This window comes from Chiloscyllium punctatum, chromosome 7, assembly GCF_047496795.1.
Source record: "Chiloscyllium punctatum isolate Juve2018m chromosome 7, sChiPun1.3, whole genome shotgun sequence".
NCBI classification, from domain to species: domain Eukaryota; kingdom Metazoa; phylum Chordata; class Chondrichthyes; order Orectolobiformes; family Hemiscylliidae; genus Chiloscyllium; species Chiloscyllium punctatum.
Genome location: NC_092745.1, coordinates 61,643,918 through 61,664,109, shown reverse-complemented (window position 1 = coordinate 61,664,109; position 20,192 = coordinate 61,643,918). Strand labels below are relative to the sequence as shown.

At 40.9% G+C, this 20,192-nt stretch overlaps 1 protein-coding gene and 1 long non-coding RNA gene across 7 annotated transcripts in view; one reads left to right on the top strand and one right to left on the bottom strand.

Annotated features, from left to right (window-relative positions):
- The window catches only part of LOC140479721 (uncharacterized), a 259,861-nt gene that overhangs the window by 145,843 nt on the left and 93,826 nt on the right, over window positions 1–20,192 (bottom strand). The window lies entirely within an intron of this gene.
- Window positions 1–20,192, top strand: part of LOC140479716 (uncharacterized oxidoreductase ZK1290.5) — a 115,905-nt gene that overhangs the window by 46,396 nt on the left and 49,317 nt on the right. For all 6 annotated transcript variants that reach the window (XM_072573761.1, XM_072573759.1, XM_072573762.1 and 3 more), the window contains exon 3: window positions 1,725–1,826. In XM_072573761.1, the coding sequence (XP_072429862.1) occupies window positions 1,725–1,826 (102 nt within the window). The remainder of the gene's footprint in view (window positions 1–1,724; window positions 1,827–20,192) is intronic.

Here is a 20,192-nt window from a genome sequence, read left to right as displayed (position 1 = left end):
TATTTTGAATAAAAATTGTCACTTTCAGACGTTATAGTACCTGTTTACGGCAGTACTTTACAGATATTGGGCAACTCCCAATTCAGTTCACTTTAACTTATCAGGGTTACAGGGAAGCGGTTTCTGCACATCTTGAATGTTTGAGTGTGGCAATATTTTATTTCACAAGCAAAACATACAAGTATGAGGTAGATATTTACAACTTTTGTAACATATAGTTAATAAGATGATTTTGTCATGTATAGTTTCTAAGGACTGTATTCTGTTGTAACAAGGAATAGGAAAGAAAGGTACAAGGGAAATTGATATAATTTGATGTTAAGCATCTTCCAAAATGTTTGATTTAAAAGGGTAAGTCATGGCAAAAGAGCTCAAAGCCATGGTGTGCTCCTCCTGCTCTATGTGGGAAGCCAGGAACATTTCCAGTGCCTGGGACCAAAATGAATGCTGGAAATGTCTCCGGCTACACTCATGGAAGCTTAGCTTTCAGAGTTGGAGTGACAGCTGGGGACAGTGTGGAGCATCCGCGGAGTTGAGAGAATCATGGATAACATATACAGAGAGGTGATCACACTACAGGCTTTGAGTTCCCAGGTAGAAAGGGAATGGGTGACCACCAGGCAGAGCCAGAGGACTTGGCAGGCAGTGCAGGAATCCGGCCGTGGTCATTCCTCTGAAAAACAAATATACTACTTTGATCCTGTTGAGGGAAATGACCTCTCCAGGGAAAACAGCAACAGCCAAATTCGAGGCAGTACAGCTGGCTCTGCTACAAAGGGGAGGAGTAAAAAATGTAGAATTGCAATAGTTATAGGGGATTCAGTTCCAAGGCATTTCTGTGGCCACCTGTGTAGGAAGTCAGAAGAAGGGAATCAAGGATAAGAACAAAATGCAGAAATAGAAAATAAGAGAAGTGATAGGTGAAGGAATCAAAGGCCAGAATCAAACAAGGCCATTATAAAATAGTGGGAGTGGGACAAGGCACATTAAAACATACAAGGCTTAGCACTTTGTGCCTAAATGCACAGAGCAATCAAAATGAAATGGATAAATTAATCACGCATATAGATGTAAAAGATGGTTGTGACTGGGATTACAGAAATGTATATATTCCATATATATTAAAAATTACAAATAGTCATCTTGACAAAACTATTTTAAATATGTCAGCCACTTTGCTATCTGATATCAAGAGATGAAAGCTTTTCAATGAATTATGGTTTTGGTGCTGAAGTTTTTGCTTTTATGTTGGTCAAATGTACACTGAAGTCTTACTATCTGTTTGTCTAAAAGAAGGAAATATCCAAACCTGTAAATTTATTTATTTCCATTAACTATTAATGTTCCAGAAATAAAGCTCCAGTGACCTGGTAGTGCAGTGATTATTTGAAGGAAAATTGGGCCAAATTGCTCAACTAACCAACTTTTTTAATCTTAACATCTCTGTTTGAATAATTATTCAATCTTATAATAAATCAGTATCCATGCTGGTTTGTAACACTGGAATCAATCCCAGAATTTCATCTGAATTACTTGCTCATCAGAATATGTGTCTTCTGATCTTTATGAGTATAGCATCTGACTGCATCATTTATTTGCTGAGCTCTGTCAGAGCATTTGCTATTCACATCAACAACTCTTGCATGCGTTATTGATTTCTCTAAACATTAGCTTTGTTTTTCGCCCCGTGAATTAACTTTAAGGTACATATGTTCCTGTTTCAGATCTGTATCTCATGCACTGGCCTGATGGAAATGCCTTGGGCAAAACTAATCGAGAACTCCGAGCTGAAACTTGGCAGGTATTGGAAGAACTGTATGATGAAGGTGAGCAGTGGCTATTAACGAGATTATGAACAGACTGTTGTGCTGTCATTTTCTTGTACCTTGGAAATATTTTAATCCTTCAGATAGCAGTAATAGATTTGAACTACAGTACTGCTTTGCATAATCTTTTATAGTATCTTTCTAAATTATGTCTTTTTTGCACTCTCCTTTATTCTTGGGCATCTCATGACTGTTTGAAGTGGTCGGAGGCTGATTGAAGGAAGCAGATAGGGGTAATGCTGTAAGAAATTATACCATTATAGTATAGGACAACTGAGCAAACCCATTTATCTTTATCTATCCATTGTTATATCTTCAACATAATAAGTTTCTAATCTTCAGTAATTCATCTGAAGAGGCTGATATTTGAGTGAGATGCTTCTGAACTTGCTGAAGGAGGAGAAAAGTAGAGTGGTTGCAAAACATCAGCTGCAGAGACATAGAGGAGGATTTTCTGGATGGTCATTTAATTAGGAATGTTTTGGAATAAAAGCGAAACCCAAAAGGGGAGATAAAAGTCTTTTTCTAAATAAAATCCTGTGAGTTAGAACATAATCTGTATTTCAGTTCTCTCCTTTATCACATTTCTCTATTGAGAGGTAAGTTAAAACTTGCAGAAATTTTATGGCAGAATGAATCTGAATTCTGGAGTTTAAAATGAATGTATGGGATTCAATATTCAAGGGTTTAATCGCATTTGAGTTAATTCTAAATGCCTCACAGTTGCTTATTTTATAGTAGACCAAACATTTTAAAGTAACTGACCAAATAAAAAGTAAACTGAATATAATAAGCACTTTGCTTTGATGTGGTATCACATAGCAGAGTACCATGTAAGAGATTTAAATGATATCTAATTTCCATTTTGTTTCTGGGGTGAGAGATTTCCAAGGTGACTTAATCTAGTGTAGCAGGAGATAAATTTAATAAGGCTTAAAATTGCATGAAATTAGTCCTGGAAATGTCTAGGATCTTCTCGTTTTTGGATCAGTCTGAAAGAGGGGCATTTTAAGGGAGGGAATCCAAAAACTAATGAAGAAAGGTGGGTAAGCCTTCCGGACCTTTCAGTAGTCAAGCGGCTAATTGGTTGTGGGTGGGCTTTCTATTAAAGTTTAAATCCAGGATGAGGTTTCAGCAAAATCAGGAAGATAGACTATTATCTGTTTGGCGATAGATTGGGAAAGGGAGAGGTGCAAAGTCTGGCTGCAAAGAGATGTCAAATAATCAGAGGTCAGTAGCCCTGGCAGACAGGAGGATGTGGCTGCCTCTGCCATCTCCCCAGGTCCAGTCCCTTGATCATATACAGATTAATGCAGATCGAGGGACCTTCGTCTAATGACAGACAGCCTGCCATATGAGTTAACCAGTTGTACCTTGTCCTGCCGGATGCTGAAGTAAATGCAGCTGAGGAACGGGGTAGGAACAAAGCTTTTAAGTAGTTATTGATGAACCACTTAAGGTCCTCAATTGGCAACAGGATGAGAAGGTCAGGCATAGGTCTTCCTGTCTAGGACTCTGGAAGAAGACAGTAAGTGACAGGGTTCTGATCAGTCACCATCCCACCTAACTAAATTCCCTTGCTTTGTTCAGTCTTGGAAGATTCTGCCCATGGTGTTCCTTAAGAGACAGAAAACCTTGGCTAAATTGTATTTGGATGCTGGGGACAGAAAAGGCCTTTTCTGTGTTCTATCATATTAATTGCCTCAATTTATAAGGAAGTACTTTCATCTATATATTTGGAAGTGATGTTTAACTTACAAGTCTTCACTGGAAGAAGATTTGAACAAAAGAGATCGGTTATGTTCGCCTTATCTGATATAGAGTCATAGAGATGTACAGCATGGATTTATGCATATCAAAGGGCACTTGTTAGATTGTCTCTTATTGGTGATGGCCATTGCCTGGCATTTGTGTGGTGCAAATGTTACTTGCCACTTGTCAACCCAAGCCTTGATATTGTCCAGATCTCAGTACCTCAGCAGTTGTGAATGGTGCTGAACATTATGCAATCATTCATGAACATCCCCACTTCTGACCTTATTATGGATGGAAGGTCATTGATGAAGCAGCTGAAGATGTTGGGGCCTAGGACACTACCCTGAGGAACTCCTGCAGTAATGTTCTAGAGTTGAAATGACTAACTTCCAACAACCACAACTGTCTTGATTAGTCCTAGATATGATTCAAACCAGCATTGATTCCGGTCTTGCTAAGGCTCCTTGATGCCACACTTGGTCAAATGCAGCCTTGATATCAAGGGCTGTCACTCTTACCTCACCTCACCTCACCTCTGGAATTCAGCTCTTTTGTCCATGTTTGAACCAAGACTGTAATGAGGTCAGGAGCTGTATAGCCCTGGTGGAACCCAAACTGGGCATACTCAGCAGGTTATTGCTGAGAAGGTACTGTTTGATAGCACTGTTGATGACACCATCCATCACTATACCGATAATCAAGAGTAGATTGATGGGGCAGTAATTGCTTGGGTTGGGTTTATCCTGCGTTTCCTGTACATGGTTTTCCCTGGACAATTTTCCACATTGCCTGGTAAATACTCGTGTTGTAACTGTAATGGAAAAGCTTGGCTAGGGGAGCGACAAGTTCTAGAGCACCAGTCTTCAGTACTATTGCCAAAGGTTGTCAGGGCACATAGCCTTTGCAGGACCAGTGTCTCTTACCATTTCTTGATATTACATGGAATGAATTGAGTTGGCTGAAGACTAGTATCTGAAATACTGGGGACCATTGGAGGAAGGCAAGATGGATTATCCACTTGGCATTTCTGGCTGAAGATTACTGCATATGTTTCAGTCTTTTGCTCCGATGAGCTGGGCTCTCCCATCGTTGAGGATGGGGATATTTGTGGAACCTCCTCCTCCAATGAGTTTTTAAATTATCCATCTTCATTTGCAACTGGATGCGACATGACTGTAGAGCATAGATCTGATCTGTTGGTTCTGGATCATTTAGCTCTGTCTCTCATTTGCTGATTATGCTGTTTGATATGCAAGTAGTCCTGTTGGTAGCTTCACCAGTTTGACACCTCATTTTCAGGTATGCCTTGTGCTGCTTTTGACATGCCCTCCTGCACTCTCTATTGAACCAGGGTTGATCTTCTGACTTAATGGTAATGTTTGAGTGGGGGATATGCCGGGCCATGAAGTTGCAAATTGTGCTGGAGTACAATTCTGCAGTTGTTGTTGGCCCCCAGCATCTCATGGATGCCCAGTCTTGAGTTGCTAGATCTGTCTGAAGTCTGTCCAATTTAGAACAGTGGTAGTACCAAACAGCATAATGGAGAGTTTTCTCAATGTGAAGGCAGGACTTTGTCTCCACAAGGACAAGTGGTCAAGTGGTTGTCACTCTTACTGATTCTGTCATGGACAGATGCATCTTCAGCCAGAAGATTGCTAAGAATGAAGTAAAGTGTGTTTTTCCCTCTTGTTGGTTCTCTCACCAACTGCTGCAGACCCAGTCTGGCAGCTCCATCTTTTAGGACCTGACCAGCACAATAGTTGCTGCCAAGCCCCTCTTTGGGATGGACATTCAAAATCCCCACTCAGGGTACATTTTGTGCCTTTGCCATCCTCAGTGCTTACTCCAAATGTTGTTCCATGAGGAACTGATTCATCAGCTAAGGGAGGATGGTACGTGGTTATCAGCAGGGCGGTTCCTTGCCATGTTTAACCTGAAACCACGAGGATCTGGAGTCAACATTGAGGACTCCCAGCGCAACTCCCTCCCAACTATATATGACGATGCCACCACATCTGTTGGGTCTGTCCTGCCGGTGGGACAGGACATATCCAAGATGGTGATGGTGATGGTGGTGTCTGGGACATTGTCTATAAGATTTGATTCCACGAGTATCACTACATCAGGCTGTTGCTTCACTGGTGTGAGAGAGCTTTCCCAATTTTGGCACAAGCCCCCAGATGTTAGTAGGGAGGACTTTGAAGGGTCAAAGGGCTGTATCTGTTACTTCTTTTCTAGAGTCTACATCAATGTCAGGTGATGCATCTGGTTTCATTTCTTTAAGACTTTATAGTGATTGATACAACTGGATTGATACAAATTGCTCGGCCATTTCAGAGGGCAATTGAGAGTCAACCACATCACTTTGGGTATGAAGTCACATTTAGGCCAGACCAGATGATGGTGTCTCGGTGGTTAGCACTGCTGCCTCACAGCGCTAGGGACCCAGGTTCAATTCCCACCTCAGGCAACTGTCAGTGTGGAGTTTGCACATTCTTCCCGTGTCTGCGTGGGTTTCCTCCGGGTGCTCTGGTTTCCTCCCATAGTCCAAAGATGTGCAGATTAGGTGATTTGGCCATGCTAAATTGCCCGTAGTGTTAGATGCATTAGTTAGGGGTAAATGTAGGGGAATTTGGCTGGCTGGGTTGCTGTTCGGAGGGTAGGTGTGGACTTGTTGGCTGAATGGCCTGTTTCCACACTGTAGGGAATCTAATCTAAAAAAAAGATGTATTTTTTCCTACAATCAACAATGGTTACATAGTCATCATTAGATTTTGTCTTATGGAATTCAAATTCCACCATCTCTGGCGAGATTCGAACATTAGCCTCTGCATAAACATGTACTACTTGTACTTCTCTACTTTTATACTAAATCCACTTGCACTATCGTTCGCTCTGGGTCAAGTGTCGTGACATCAGTTATGAGGAAAGCTATCTGTGTCTCACACTAATCCAATTCATTTTCATTCAGATTGCTTGCTCCCCAATCTGAACCAAATCAACAGAAGAAAAGGTATCTGTCGAGGAAACATAAGACATAGTTATTCAATTATTATTTGGGGTGTTAGCTTACTCCCCCAAACTTGCAGTTTTCTTCCAATTTTTTCATCATTTCCATTTGTAGAAGTGGTAATTCACACTGAGTAGAATTTCACATGCAAACTCTGGTATCCCACTGAAATTGCCAATACTTACATGTCACATCGGCAGTAAATATCTCACTGTTGGGGGAAAGCATGTATTGTGAGCTTTCTAACCAGTGGGGTTTCGCTGATGTATGAGATATCAATGCCTGTTGTAGCAGCCCAACATATCTAGCAAAATCCAGATTTTTAAGAAAATACAATAAAATTAAAATGTAAAGAATACACTATTTTCAACATTTATACTGATTCAATATTAAACACACAGCCTGCAAACATTCATTTGTGTTAGTTTTCTGATCTTACCTAATCAAATGGGCAGTTGCCCCTCGCCTGCTATTTTGCATCACTGAGTAGCCCGCTCAGGGAAGAATTAGCAAAGAGCTGTGAACAGGTTAATATTCCACCCTCTCAAGTACGCCCACTATAGGATTCGGGGATGGTATAACCCAAATCCTATCTGAAAGCTTTGCATTTTAATAACATCAGTCCTATTTACTCACCAGACATATTCATTTAATGTGGATATATATACAAAAAAAAAGCCAAAATTGCCAAAGGTGAAAGAATTGAAACCCATTATATACATGGCTGAGTAGTGAAATGTGCGGTTGTTTAGATTCTGTGGACTGTAAGGAATACCATTGAAAACACTACATTCTTTACCTTATTTCAAACTCTCTGTATATACTTAAAGTACATGTTGTAAACATAAGAGATAGAAAACCTTAGAAAAATAACTTTGATTATGTATGTTTTTGATATAAACTAGCTTTGAAAATAAATGTCAGTTTGCAAAGATATTAGTGGAGAAATATATGATTAAAGAACATTATATAATTATAGTTCCCTTTAACTCTGGCAAACAGGAAAATAAGTCATTATTTTAAGCCCACAATGGGATCTAATTTTATTGCACTGCAGTTTGCCATCATTTGCACAATTAGTTGGAATTTGGATTTAATGCTATTTTCAATAACATGAAACAAATGTCAATAAAGGCATTAATTTAAATTTATAAGGAATGCAAGAATTACACTAAAACAAGTTCCAAACAGCATAATTTTTTGTTTCCGTTTCTAATTAGAAGCAAAGGGCATTTGAAGCCACTTGAAATATTTTGAAGCTTAGAATCATGTGGACAGTGCCTTATGATTTTTCAGTAGTATTTTCAGGTTTTAGAAGTGGATTAATTCCTTTGAGAGAGAATATCAAAAGAGATTCCTTAGGAAAGTTCTGGGAAAGTGAAGAATGAGATGTGCAGCTTCCCTAATCTGCTTCTGTAAGCAGCCAGTTCGGAGAAAAATTAGCAAATATGTGGGAATAGGATATCTTTTATTTCCTCATCTACACCTACAGTATAATTTGCATCCAGTAGTGTAGTATGTTTCTGTAGCGAATGACTGATCACAGGAACCCCAGCTAATTTCACTTTCCAATCCAAACCAACTACTGGGTCAGTGGGACAGTTATAGTTTGAAAATTTGAATTTGGTTTCAATAATCTTAAAAGAAGTGTTGGTATAAGTGACTATTAAGCTGCCACATTGTCATAAAAAACACAACTATTTCCTTAATGTCTTTCGGCAGAGGAATGCTATAATCCTGATCTCATTTGACCTATGTCTTACTGCAGATCCACATCAACTAGTCGACTCAAAATCCTCTGAAATGGCAAAATAAACCACTTGACTATATCAAACCACTGCAGCAATTCGAAAAATAATGTCCACTGTCCATCTTAAGTATGACTAGAGTTTGGCAATAAAAACAGCTTTGTCTATACCTTGAAAATTAATTTAAATAGTATTTGGAAGTGAATAAGGAAAATAATGAAAATTAGGAAATGTCTTTGCATTATCTGTGTGTGAATGATTAAAAATATGGCCATGAACCTTTTGTGATACTGGCTAATTTTTAATATTCTGTATTTGTTGACAACCCTTTTGTTGAACTGAGTAATCAGCACAAAAATTGTTTCCTTTGAAGATAAATTGGCCATTTACAATGATAATATATCATCACATAATATTTCATATCCATGGATATCAACTTTTAAAAATGTAATGCTATATTTGTAGTTTTTTTTTAGCTTGCGCTCCAACTTTAGTAACTGTAAAACTGTAAACTATAACTTCACCGCCGTAAGTAACTTTGAGAAGCTGGTGGTTTCACATTCAAAGGACACATCCCTCCTCTTTGTGAAACTGTGGTTCAATTAGCTTGGTTTCCTTTCACGCGACACATTTTATGTTTATAGTATCAAATGCTATGGTTTATTTTATACATTTACATTTCATGGTGTTTCCTGCGCAGAAACAGGCTACTTGGGCCCACACGTCCAGGTAGCTTTTATGCTCCATGTGAACCTCCTTCTATTCTACTTCACCCAACCACCTCACTGGCTGGAGTGCTGTGGAAAAGGCATTGAACAGCAAAAATGGCTGAGGAACAATGGCAGATGTTTAAGAAAATAATTCATGGCTCACAACAAATATATAATCCAGTGAGGGAGAAGGATTCTAGGAAGGGGATAAGTCAACTATAGTAAACCAAGCAAGTTACAGATAGCATCAAATTGAAGGAAAAATGTATAATGTCGTAAAGATTACTGGTAAACCAGAGAGTTGAAAAAGTTTTTAAAACCAACTAAAAACAACCTGAAGAAAATAAGAGAGAGAAAATAATTTTAAGGATAAACTTGCAAGTAGTAACTAGACAGCAGGAAACATAGAAAATGGGAACAGAAGTAGGCTATGTGGCCCTTCAAACCTGTTTTGCCATTCAATATGATCATGGATATCAACACCTTCTGCTTTCTCCCTGTACCCTATGATCTCATTAGCCATAAGAACTATATTTAACTACTTCTTTGTCCTTTCTTCAGTGTTTTGGCCTCAACTGCTTTCTGTGGCAGAGAATTCCACATGTTCACCCACTCTGTGAGAAGAAATCTCTATTCATCTTAGTCTGAAATGACCTACCCTGTATCCTTAAACAGTGACCCTGGTTCTGGGCTGTCTCGTCATTGGGAATATCCTTCCTGTACTTTGTCTAGTCCTGTTTATAGGTTTCTGTGAGATCCTTTTCATTCATCTAGATTCAAGTGAATATAATCCTGACCAACCAAGTCTCTCTTCACCTGCCAATGTTGTCATCCCAGGATTCAGTCTGGTAAACCTTTATTGCATTCCCTCAATAGCCAGAATATCCTTCCTCAGATAAGTAGACCAAACCCGCACACAATATTTCAGAAGTGGTCCCACCATGATCCTATACAATTTAAGTAACACACCCATACCTGTGTACACAAATCCTTGCTATGAAGGCTGAAAATACCATTTTTGCTGAAGATCAGCATACCATCTGTGATATACCAACCATACAAAGAGCTTCTTTAAGTATATCATGTCTGAAGTCTGAGATACAACCCTCAGGAGGTAACTGCTTAATTTTTTTTAAGTATTGCTGCGTGATGTTCACTGAGCACTCTTTAAGTGTGACATCCCACGATTTCTTTCAGGATTCTGTGTATTACACAGAGATTTTAGACAGCCACTGAATTTGCATTGTTAGTCATGCAGTGGCTTGTATGTCTTTTTTTAAAAAAAAACACATGCTGAAAAGTTCAATATTATCATAGTAATCCAGGATTATCATCTGTTTTCATGACATAATCTTAAAAAATATTTATTAGGTCATTAATCCATCATCTGTTTTCTGGACAAAAGAGCCACAACCTGTTCCATTTGTTCCATGATGTGTACTGCCTCTCAGTTCTGGTAATATTGTAACAGTTCTGTTTGGAACTCTCCTTTGTCTTCATATACTTTTTATTATAAAGAAGAAAGATGCCAAGGCACCATATTTATTTACATTAAAAAAGGTTCTACACCCACTCTTGAAAAATATGAAGAAAGAGGTTGATCCCTTGCTTCACCAGGGATTAATATCACGCATGAGGCAACTTACCTTTATCCTCAGGCATAGTTTCCTGTACAAAACCATTAGCTCACTGTATCATTGATAGTCTCAGGTGAGGCGCTGGAAGACTGGAAGTTGGCTGATGAAGTGTGACTGTTTAAGAAAAGGTGGTAAGGACAAACCAGGGAAATATAGACTGGTGAGTCTGACGTCAGTGGTGGGCAAGTTGTTGGAGGAAATCCTTAGGGACAGGACGTACATGTATTTGGAAAGGCAAGGACTAATTAGGGATAGTCAACATGGCTTTGTGCGTGGGACATCATGTCTCACAAACTTGACTGGGTTTTTTGAAGAAGTAACAAAGAAGATGATGAGGAGAGGATAGACGTGATCTATAAGGACTTCAGTAAGGCATTCGACAAGGTTCCTCATTCGAGATTGTTTAGCAAGGTTAGATCTCATGGAATACAGGGAGAATTAGCCATTTGGATACAGAACTGGCTCAAAGGTAGAAGACAGAGGGTGGTGGTGGAGGGTTGTTTTTCAGACTGGAGGCCTTTGACCAGTGGGGTGCCACAAGGATCAGTGCGAAGTCCACTACTTTTCGTGATTTTTTTATGTAAATGATTTGGATGTGAACATAAGAGGTATACTTAGTAAGTTTGCAGATGACACCAAAATTGGGGGTGTAGTGGATAGTGAAGAAGGTTACCGCAGATTACAACAGGATTTTGACCAGATGGGCCAATGCGCTGAGAAGTGGCAGATGGAGTTTAATTCAGATAAATGTGAGGTGCTGCATTTTGGGAAGCAAATCTCAGCAGGACTTATACACTTAATGGAAAGGTCTGGGGAGTGTTGCTGAATAAAGAGACCTTGGAGTGCAGGTTCATAGCTCCTTGAAAGTGGAGTTGCAGGTAGATAGGATAGCGAAGAAGGCGTTTGGTATGCTTTCCTTTATTGGTCAGAGTATTAAGTACAGGAGTTGGGAGTCATGTTATGGCTGTACAGGACATTGGTTAGGCCACTGTTGGAATATTGCATGCAATTCTGGTCTCCTTCCTATTGGAAAGATGTTGTGAAGCTTGAAAGGGTTCAGAAAAGATTCACAAAGATGTTGCCAGGGTTGGAGGATTTGAGCTATAGGGAGAGGTTGAATAGGCTAGGGCTGTTTTCCCTGGAGCGTTGGAGGCTGAGGAGTGACCTTATAGAGGTTTATAAAATCATGAGGGGCATGGATAAGATAAATAGACCAGATCTTTTCCCTGGAGTAGGGGGATCCAGAACTAGAAGGCATAGATTTAGGGTGAGAGGGGAAAGATATAAAAGAGACCTAAGGGGCAACTTTTTCACGCAGAGGTTGGTACGTGTATGGAATGTGCTACCAGAAAAAGTGGTGGAAGCTAGTATAATTGCAACATTTAAAAGGCATTTGGATGGTTATATGAATAGGAAGGGTTTGGAGGGATATGGGCCAGGTGCTGGCAGGTGGGACTAGATTGGGTTGGGATATCTGGTCGTCATGGACAAATTGGACCAAAGGGTCTGTTTTTATGCTGTACATCTCTATGAGTCTCTATGACCTCCGCAGACTGGAGAAAAGAGGTGAAGGATGGTACCATGGTGGATGGTGGGATAGATGTTTGACTTGAGCAAGACCTTGAAGTGAGCTCTGCAAACTATAGTTAAACATAATTCAAAAGTGAATTATTTCCAGTTTACTTTATGCCGTGTAATGCACTCTTCATGAACTTTCATACTCCAAAAGGTGAGGAAATCTGCTTTAGATGACCCTTGGGGACAGGGAACTTCAGTCAGTCTGGTCTGGATTTGAACTAGGTCCCAGTGGAGAAACCGAATGCCTAATCTATTTTTGCACTTTTACTCATTTATTTTTCTAGTCGCAGTGTCCTTTTATGCTTCGTACAGTTGTACTCTACACTCTTACTTCCCTACTGTTTTTGTTTCATGCTGATATGTTTTGTTTCAAAACTTAATAAAATCGTTAATTAACATTGGTCATATGGGCAGAACGGTGCTTTTACATTAAGACAGTTCTTAATTTAGTAAAGTATCATGTTAATATTCAGCTTGGTAGAAAAATGCAAACTCACTTTGATGTTGTAACATGCTTTGTCATTGATATTTATTTCTGTGCTTAGGTAAACAGAGCAAATATTAATGTTTGTTAGGAAACAGTTCAGTTAGTCATATAGAAGAATAACTAGGTTTTTGCTGAGTGTGTTTAATTGTGATACTGCAATTCAGGTAGGATTTGATTTCTAAAGTAGTGCCTCCCAAACTTTCCAGTGTGACCCTAGTTTTGTAACACGCAAGTATTAATGTGATACCCAGACACCAGACAAATAAAGGAATAAAGCAGCATCGTAACATTCAGTTAGTAATCATTACAGTTAGAGCATTAATCAACATATAATATGAAATCATCCCATGTTATCTGGGTTGCAACAATTAGAGTCATCGAGTCATACAGCACAGAAACAGACCCTTCAGTCCAACTCTTCCATGCCGACCAAGTTTCCCAAACTAAACTAGTCCAATTTGCCTGCATTTGGTCCATGTCCTTCCAAACCTCTCCTATTATTATACCTGGCCAAATGTCTTTTAAGTGTTCTAACTGTACCTGATCTACCACTTCTACAGACAATTCATTCCATAAACGCACCACACTCTGCATGAAAAAGTTGCCTCTTGTGTCCCTTTTAAATCTTTCCCCTCTCACCTCATAACTGTGCTGTCTAGTTTTGAACTCCCCTGGGGAAAATAGTCCCAGTCTGTCTCCTTAACTGAACTCCTCTAGGCAAGTGGCTGGTACAAGTACAATATTTAAAAGGAATCTAAATGGGTACATGAATAGGAAGGGTTTAGAGGAATATGGGCCAAATGCTGGTAAATGGGACTAGATTAATTTAGGATATCTGGTCAGCATGGACAAGTTGGACAGAAGGGTCTGTATCTCTATGACTTTTTGTTGCCTGTGTTTTCATTGACATGATGTCCTATTCTTCTGTCCTCTGATCTTGCTGACCTGTGTTGGCTCTCTTAAAGCACATGTGTTTTAAATGCAGATCCTTGTTTTTAGATCCCTACTTGATGTCACCCTCGCCTAATTCTGTAATCTCTTCTAATCTCTCCACTTTGAAGTATCTGCGTTTATCTAATTCTGGCCTTTTGAGTTTGCTCAGTTTTGATTAGACCCATTACGGGTAGCTGTGCTTTGAGCTTCCTGTGTCCTAAGACTGTAAATTCCTTCTCTATATCTCTCCATCTCCCTTTCTTCCATGAGACCCTCCTTAAAACCTATTACTGTCAATAAAATTTTTAGTTTTATGAAAATTTAAACAATTAAAAAAGTAAATAGCTAATTAGGGATAACCACAAGAACTAAAACTTGTAACTAGTAAACTTCTGGGTAATCCAAAATGTAGGACGGGAAAAATTTCTGGCTGTAAGAGCTGCTCCTTTTTTTGAGGTATTTTACGTGTTGGAGGTGATTTCCTCGAATTCCAGGAGCAGCAATTACTGATTTATATGCTGTTACATTGTTTTGGAACTTTGGAAAATAAAAGTTAAAACAACGGCAGTTTAAAAGGGAGAAGAGCAGACAAAGGAAGCACATGGTGAGGACAGTGCAGGAGAGAGAGAGAGAGAGAACGAATGAACGAACAAACGAATGAATGAACGAACCTGCACAGTTACTGCCTTTGCTGTTTGAATTTGTGTATCGCTGGACATCGGAATGCATCTGGGAAAATTAACAAACAGTGAAATTTACAACTAATCTTGGAGGAACTGTTGGGCGAAATTCACAGCACAGAATCAGATAAGTTAATTGTTGTTTTAAGTCTGTCCAAGAGAAAGGCTGCAGTAGTGAGTATAGTAGATTCTTTCTTGATTATATGATTTTGGAGATAAGTCTCTTGATTAAACTTAAAATATAAGCCATAGCTATTAATTTAACCTGGGGCAGTGTTTGTAGAGGAATAAGACGGTGTTATTTTCTGGGTCTGTAGATTGTGAAGGAGCAAAAATGGCCTTTGCAGTGATATGTACTTCTTGTCAGATGTGGGAGTTTAAAGAGAGTTTAACAGTTACTGCAGATTATATCTGCCATAAATGCTATTGGATGCGAATCTTATCAAATCGAGTGGATTGGTTGGAGAGACAAATAGAAGTGATGAGGAATTTGCAACAGCAACAGTATATGATAGATGGCAGTTATTGGGGGGGGGGGGCGCGATGTCTCAGATACAGTCACATAGATGTGTTAACTCCAGGAAGGGTAAGAGAGGTAGGCAGCTAGAGCAGGAGTCTTTTGTGGATATACCCATTTCAAACAGATATGCTGTTTTGCAAAATGTAGGGGGTGATGGATTCTCAGGGGAACATAACACAAAGAGCCAAGTTTCTAGTATTGAGACTGGCTTCCAAGAGATCAATTGTGCTGTGGATTCTGTAATCAGACGTACAGACAGATGTTTCTGTGGCCAGCAAAGAAAAAGCAGAATGCTGTGTTGTTTCCCTGGTGCCAGAATCAAGGATGTCTCAGAGAGGGTGCAGAATGTTCTCACGGGGGAGAGGGGCCAGCAGGAGGTCATTGTCCATATCGGAACCAACGACATTGGAAGGGAAAAGGTTGAGACTCTGAAGGGAGATTACAGAGAGTTATGCAGAAATTTAAAAAGGAGGTCCTCAAGGGTAGTAATATCTGGATTACTCCCAGTGCTATGAGCTAGTGAGGGCAAGAATAGGAGGATAGAGCAGATGAATGCATGGCTGAGGAGCTGGTGTATGGGAGAAGGATTCACATTTATGGATCATTGGAATCTCTTTTGGGGTAGAAGTGATCTGTACAAGAAGGACGGATTGCACCTAAATTGGAAGGGGACTAATATACTGGCAGGGAAATTTGCTAGAACTGCTTGGAAGGATTTAAACTAGTAAGGTGGAGGGGGTGGGGAAGCGGTGGGACCCTGGGAGATAGTGAGGAAAGAGATCGATCTGAGACGGGTACAGCTGAGAACAGAAGTGAGTCAAACAGTCAGGGCAGGCAGGGACAAGGTAGGACTAATAAATTGAACTGCATTTATTTCAATGCAAGGAGCCTAACAGGGAAGGCAGATGAACTCAGGGCATGGTTAGGAACATGGGACTGGGATATCATAGCAATTACGGAAACATGGCTCAGGGATGGGCAGGACTGGCAGCTTAATGTTCCAGGATACAAATGCTACAGGAAGGATAGAGAGGGAGGCAAAAGAGGAGGGGGAGTGGCATTTTTGATAAGGGATAGCATTACAGCTGTGCTAAGGGAGGATATTCCTGGAAATACATCCAGGAAAGTTATTTGGGTGGAACTGAGAAATAAGAAAGGATGATCACCTTATTGGGATTGTATTATAGATCCCCCAATAGTCAGAGGGAAATTGAGAAACAAACTTGTAAGGAGATCTCCGCTATCTGTTAGAATAATAGGGTAGTTATGGTAGGGGATTTTAACTTTCCAGACATCGACTGGGACTGCCATAGTTTTAAAGGTTTAGATGGAGAGGAATTTGCTAAGTGTGTACAAGACAATTTTCTGATTCAGTATGTGGATGTACCTACTAGAGAAGGTGCAAAACATGATCTACTCTTGGGAAATAAGGCAGGGCAGGTGACTGAGGTGTCAGTGGGGGAGCACTTTGGAGCCAGCGACCATAATTCTATTAGTTTTAAAATAGTGATGGAAAAGGATAGACCAGATCTAAAAGTTGAAGTTCTAAATTGGAGAAAGGCCAATTTTGACGGTATTAGGCAAGAACTTTCAAAAGCTGATTGGAGGCAGATTTTCGCAGGTAAAGGGACGGTTGGAAAATGGGAAGCCTTCAGAAATGAGAAAACAAGAATCCAGAGAAAGAATATTCCTGTCAGGGAGAAAGAGAAGGCTGGTACATATAGGGAATGCTGGATGACGAAAGAAATTGGGGGTTTGGTTAAGAAAAAGAAGGAAGCATATGTTATGTATAGACAGGATAGATAGAGTGAATCCTAAGAAGAGTAGAAAGAAAGTAGGAGTATACTTAAGAGGGAAATCAGGAGAGCAAAACGGGGACGTGAGATATTTTTGGCAAATAGTATTAAGGAGAATCCAAAGGGGTTTTACAAATATATTAAGGACAAAAGGGTAACTAGAGGGAGAATAGGGCCCCTCAAAGATCAGAGCTGAAAACGTGTTGCTGAAAAGCGCAGCAGGTCAGGCAGCATCCAAGGAGCAGGAGAATCGATGTTTCGGGCATAACCCCTTCTTCAGGAATGAGGAAAGTGTGTCCAGCAGGCTAAGATAAAAGGTAGGGAAGAGGGACTTGGGGGAGGGGCGTTGGAAATGCGATAGATGGAAGGAGGTCAAGGTGAGGGTGACAGGCCAGAGTGGGGGTCGGGGTGGAGAGGTCAGGAAGAAGATTGCAGGTTAGGAAGGCGGTGCTGAGTTTGAGGGATTTGACTGAGATAAGGTGGGGGGAGGGGAAATGAGGAAACTGGAGAAATCTGAGTTCATTCCTTGTGGTTGGAGGGTTCCTAGGCAGAAGATGAGGCGCTCTTACTCCAACCATCGTGTTGCTATGGATGAACTCAGATGTCCATCGCCAGACCACAGCAACACGACAGTTGGAGGAAGAACGCCTCATCTTCTGCCAAGGAACCCTCCAACCACAAGGGATGAACTCAGATTTCTCCAGTTTCCTCGTTTCTCCTCCCCCCACCTTGTCTCAGTCAAATCCCTCAAACTCAGCACCGCCTTCCTAACCTGCAATCTTCTTCCTGACCTCTCCGCCCCCACCCCACTCCGGCCTATCACCCTCACCTTGACCTCCTTCCACCTATCGCATTTCCAATGCCCCTCCCCCAAGTCCCTCCTCCCTACCTTTTATCTTAGCCTGCTGGACACACTTTCCTCATTCCTGGAGAAGGGCTTATGCCCGAAACATCGATTCTCCTGCTCCTTGGATGCTGCCTGACCTGCTGCGCTTTTCCAGCAACACATTTTCAGCTCTGATCTCCAGCATCTGTAATCCTCACTTTCTCCCCTCAAATATCAGCAAGGCGGTCTTTGTGTGGAGCCACAGAAGATGTGGGAGATAGTAAATGAATATTTTGCATCAGTATTTACTGTGGAAAAGGATATGGAAGATATAGACTGTAGGAAAATAGATGGTGACATCTTGCAAAATGTCCAGATTACAGAGGAGGAAGTGCTGGATGTCTTGAAACGGTTAAAGGTGGATAAATCCCCAGGACCTGATCAGGTGTGCCCGAGAACTCTGTGGGAAGCTAGAGAAGTGATTGCTGGGCCTCTTGCTGAGATACTTGTATCATCGATAGTCACAGGTGAGGCCGGAAGACTGGAGGTTGACAAACATGGTGCCACTGTTTAAGAAGGGTGGTAAGGACAACCAGGGAACTATAGACCGGTGAGCCTGACCTCGGTGGTGGGCAAGTTGTTGGAGGGAATCCTGAGGGACAGGATGTACATGTATTTGGAAAGGCAAGGACTGATTCCGGATAGTCAACATGGCTTTGTGCGTGGAAAATCATGTCTCACAAACTTGATTGAGTTTTTTGAAGAAGTAACAAAGAAGATTGATGAGGGCAGAGCAGAAGATGTGATCTATATGGACTTCAGTAAGGCGTTCGACAAGGTTCCCCATTGGAGACTGTTTAGCAAGGTTAGATCTCATGGAATACAGGGAGAACTAGCTATTTGGATACAGAACTGGCTCAAAGGTGGTGGTGGAGGGTTGTTTTTCAGACTGGAGGCCTGTGACCAGTGGAGTGCCACAAGGATCGGTGCTGGACCCTCTACTTTTTGTCATTTACATGAATGATTTGGATGCGAACATAAGAGGGACAGTTAGTAAGTTTGCAGATGACACCAAAATTGGAGGTGTAGTGGACAGCGAAGAGGGTTACCTCAGATTACAACAGGATCTGGACCAGATGGGCCAATGGGCTGAGAAGTGGAAGATGGAGTTTAATTCAGATAAATGCGAGGTGCTGTATTTTGGGAAAGCAAATCTTAGCAGGACTTATACACTTAATGATAAGGTTCTAGGGAGTGTTGCTGAACACTGAGACCTTGGAGTGCAGGTTCATAGCTCCTTGAAAGTGGAGTCGCAGGTAGATAGGATAGTGAAGAAGGCATTTGGTGTGCTTTCCTTTATTGGTCAGCGTATTGAGTACAGGAGTTGGGAGGTCATGTTGCTGCTGTACAGGACATTGGTTAGGCCACTGTTGGAATATTGCGTGCAATTCTGGTCTCCTTCCTATCGGAAAGATGTTGTGAAACTTGGAAGGGTTCAGAAAAGACTTAGAAGGATGTTGCCAGGGTTGGAGGATTTGAGCTACAAGGAGAGGCTGAACAGGCTGGGGCTGTTTTCCCTGGAGCGTCGGAGGCTGAGGGGTGACCTTATCGAGGTTTATAAAATTATGAGGGGCATGGATTGGATAAATAGACAAAGTCTTTTCCCTGGGGTCGGGGAGTCCAGAACTAGAGAGCATAGGTTTAGGGTGAGAGGGGAAAGATATAAAAGAGACCTAAGGGGCAACCTTTTTCACGCAGAGGGTGGTACATGTATGGAATGAGCTGCCAGAGGATATGGTGGAGGCTGGTCAATTGCAACATTTAAGAGGCATTTGGATGGGTATATGAATAGGAAGGGTTTGGAGGGATATGGGCCGGGCGCTGGCAGGTGGGACTAGATTGGGTTGAGACATCTAGCCGGCATGGTCAGGTTGGACCGAAGGGTCTGCTTCCATGCTGTACATCTCTATGGCATTTGAACAATTGATGTTTGCCGTAAGTTTTGAAAATAATCTCTGTGCAGATTGACACCCAAGCAAATGGCAATTGAAACTTCATAAGTATTTGTCCTCTTAATTAATTATAACCTTGTTTGATGTTGTTACGGTGATGTGGGATTTCAGAAATGCATTTGGAATGCTAAATTATCAGACGCAAAATGATTTTAACCACCTTTAATTCAAAATAAGAGAATGTTATGCTGCATCTAATGAAGTGTCAATCCAAAAGATTCCTCTGGAAAATGTTCACACACATATCTGAAACTCCCTCAGTGGCATTGCCATTCACTTGCACTCATCTATGTTTCCACGTAACCATCACTTGTTAAGCTAAGGTTGCTCAACCATATACTGCACAATCTATGACTAGCCTAAGGAGGAAAGTGATTATACATCGGTTATTCCTACCGTCCACTGGGCTAAAAGAAACACTCCTGGAACTTCAAGAAAACTGATTCTTATCAAAATGCATCTCTTAATAGTTTCATTTGTGACGGTGCTGCCCCTTTGACAAGGTTATTTTATCCTACTTTTTTTTCAAGAGGGGCCATAAAGGCAGAGGCGCCGATATGTCTGGAAATGGCTACTTTAAACAATGGCAGGGGAGTGGCCAGTTCTCCCAGGTTATTTTCTAGTTTGGGTTGTTTTAGCAGGCAGTCAGAAACTGCTGGTAGCAGAGAAACTGT